A 3459-nucleotide genomic window follows, 5' to 3' on the forward strand; every position below is an offset into this window, starting at 1 on the left:
TTATTATTATTATCAAACTTTATTTAACCAGGAAAATCCCAATGAAATCACAGATCTTTTTTGTAAAAGAGGCATTGGTCTGAAGGCAACCTGAGGATTGAAATGAGCCTATTTGCTACGAGTTATCAGTGCTAACCACTGATCCACCATGCTGCCCGTCCTGTGGAGTCTATGTTAGTTTAATTTACGTGGCACATTTAAAAAGAAGAATGTTGACCAAAATGCTTCATCAACAAGAAATCTAAAAATAAACTAGATGAAAGAACAAACAGTCGTAATGACAAGAAAAAGAAACTGAAAAGTTCCTAATGGAACTCAAACCAAACTTGAATTAATAGCCAGTGTAAAAAAAGTGAGTTTATGTGAGATTTAAAATGTTAAAAACAGACTGCGGAATGAATATCGATGGGCAGGGTGTTCCAGGGTTTAGGGTCCATTACTGCAAATGCTCAATCCCCGAATGGTGTCATAAATGGAGCAATAGTGTTATCAGACAGTTGCCAGAGTGTCCAACAGTCAGTYAACAGGAGAAGGATAGGGTCACTGAACACACAGGATGCCTCAGACACAGTGTGGCGATAACTGGGAAAGGAACCGGTGGGTTGCCGGATTGTACACCCACTCTGTCCATCTCAGCTGTTATGTCCTTGGGCAAGACACTTCACCTTCCTTGCCTGCTGGTGGTGGTGCCAGTGTATGGCAGCCTCACTCTGCCCCAGGGCAGCTGTGGCTACAATGTAGCTTACAACCAACAGTGTGTGAATGTGTGTGTGAATRTAGCATAAAGCMCTTTGGAGTCCTTGGGCTTGATACAGCGCTATACAAGATCAAGCCATTTACCAGCATTACCTGAAAGATAACTTGGTCTGGATCACATTGTAGGTTTCCAAGAGGTCAGGTTGTTATATTGTGTCACAGTGGCCCATTTTTGGTACATGAGGTTTCCCACATGCTGTGAAGATTCAAGCAYGATAGAACCCCATGGTACCTGCCATCCAGACTCAAGTATTGGACTCCATCAASAACCTGTCTCATGTCTCAATGACTGCTATCAGAGGATTACATTTCTTACCTACCCAAGCTAAGRTTTGCCATTACAACCTCAGCACATATGGCTGTATTTGGAGTSGTGCCATAGTCTGGAGACTAGGAGTGATGATGAGAAGTGTCATATCATGTTCAGTGGTTTGACTTGACCACAGATGTGTGTGAGTTTGGTAGTAGAAAAGGGAGAAAACTGGTTCYGCCAGTGTTGGAGAGATAATGACAGTWTTACCGTGGTATCATGATGAGACTCCTGGTCTCCACAAGTGATTGTTTTGGGGGACCACATCAGTGACATCCTGACATGTCTTAACCCTCTTGAGGCAGCAGCCTGGTACAACCGTTCAACAAGACACCACTGGTCYATGTGGAGACCCTGCAACACGAGGAGTGCCCTCTTTGGACCACCAGGTCCACCAGCCTTTCTCCAATCAAACGTGTTTAATCAGCTCAGAACCAGTGCTGGATCTTGTGGTTTAGTTACAGCAGCTGTGGGTCAGCTTGTTGCAGGAGAGGCTGCAGTGGTTCTAAACGTCTGCTTCTGTGCAGGGGAGCCACACAGCAGTGTTCTGTACCAATAACTCTGTTATCCTTTTGATCTGATACTGTAATCACTGCAATAACCTCGTAACTTTTAAACACATGCAGTTTGATCTAATTTCTACGTCTCCATCTGGGTACTTTTTTAGTTACTGAGTTTGACATGATAAATCATGACTGTTTATATGATGGAAATGTAACGTCTGCTTTTATTCTCTGTGTCCTTTTAGAATAGGATACCAACTTCCAATATTTGTTGGCTTCTGTATCATGTTCCTCTCTACTATAGGTAAGTTTGATCGAATTTGTTTTTATTATAAGAAACTCACAATGMTTTCCTTGTGCCTGGTGGTTCATCATTTATATTTTTGTTTTTATTTTTCTATTGTGAAGTGTTCGCCTTCTCTTCGAGCTACGCTTTGCTGTTCCTAGCCAGATCGCTGCAGGGTGTGGGTTCATCCTGCTCATCGGTGGCTGGTACAGTCTTGTTGTTTTCTGTTTTATCCCTAGAAGCTAGTAAGCTCTCATCAGTCTAGTCAACTGTTTTCCAATTAATAGCCATGTTAAGTTTCTTTGAACTTGTATTGGTAGGTTTTGGTACAATACAGTAATTTCTTTTAAGCCACTAAACTWTAAGTTGCTGTATTAACTGAAATACAGACTTCACTATTTGCACAGTGTCCTTTTTAAGATACCAGCTCAGCTCAGTCTTCTAAAAGCTATTTTGTTGTTTTACTGAAACTACAATCAGGAATGATTTGGTGCTGTTTTTGGCCAATGGAGTCTTGTATCTCACAGCAGRACATGGCGCAGGTATATGKAAATGTAAACCATTTCTACCACAGYTTTCCTCAACTTATCCACAAACTCTCTAAGCAAGTATTCAATTTACTGATCATAATATGGCATTTTACTTTTCCAAACAAAACATTATTGTTTTTTCCTACTTAGGCTAAAAAACAAATAATCAACATCTCAATGTCAGCACACAAATGCTTTCTTTTTTTTAACAACCGTTGTCTTCTCTGCGTTCTGTACTGCAACCAAAAATCAAAACACATTTTTTTCCAGTTAAGCTACATGTTTTGAATTTTCAATATCATGATGAAAACCAAAAAATAGTGGCAAAAAAGTAGTAATTGTGTTTCAATTTCTGTACATTAGCACCCTTACTAAACACTCTAAATAATAATTAGTGTAATCACTAAACTAAAATAAGGGATAAACACCTAAACAAACAGTGTATTTTCTGTAATCATTATAGTATATGAGTCAAAAGACACAGAACACTTGCTTATTTCAGAAAATTACATATCTGAACACCTCAGCAAGTTATWGAGGCGTATTTATGTCCATGGCCGCCATCTTGAGCCACCTTATTGGATCAAGTTTTTGCAAAAATAGGCCCCCTAACCCATAGCTTGCTAAGGTATACRGATAGGTTATTATAATATTTTTGCACTCTTTTTATTCAATAATCGATTTACTTTGGGATTTAGTTTGTGTGGACYTTTTTATGAATTAAATAAAYGAGTAAACAAATAAAWAATTAATAYGTGTGTAATTTTCCATTTTCTTTCTGAAATAATAGGTTGTCCTGTGACTTTTGATTCACGTGTTTTTTAGCAGATGCAGTAAATGTATAAAGTGCATAGATCCAATACCAGGTTCAAAAGACGCTGCATTGTAATAAGGTGTCTTCAGTTTACCCTTTAAGCCCTCAGGGTTTTCAAAGTACTTTCGACTTCAGTTCTCTTGTGTGCCCAGTACCGGGCCCATTGAGCTTAACAGGTTGTGGAAAAAGATTGAAGGTGTACTATATTATGACTGTATAACCACTGATTTACACACACACACACACACACACACACACAC

The 3459-nt window shown here is 39.2% G+C and overlaps 1 protein-coding gene across 1 annotated transcript in view; it reads left to right on the forward strand.

The window, feature by feature from the left end:
* Nucleotides 1-3459, forward strand: part of slc18a2 (solute carrier family 18 member 2) — a 36270-nt gene that overhangs the window by 12579 nt on the left and 20232 nt on the right. Inside the window, exons 3-4 of the mRNA XM_014002905.1 lie at nt 1815-1873; nt 1978-2061. Of these exons, the coding sequence (XP_013858359.1) occupies nt 1815-1873; nt 1978-2061 (143 nt within the window). The remainder of the gene's footprint in view (nt 1-1814; nt 1874-1977; nt 2062-3459) is intronic.

The sequence above is a fragment of the Austrofundulus limnaeus genome, unplaced genomic scaffold (genome assembly GCF_001266775.1).
Source record: "Austrofundulus limnaeus strain Quisiro unplaced genomic scaffold, Austrofundulus_limnaeus-1.0 Scaffold0, whole genome shotgun sequence".
In the NCBI taxonomy this organism is placed as follows: Eukaryota; Metazoa; Chordata; class Actinopteri; order Cyprinodontiformes; family Rivulidae; genus Austrofundulus; species Austrofundulus limnaeus.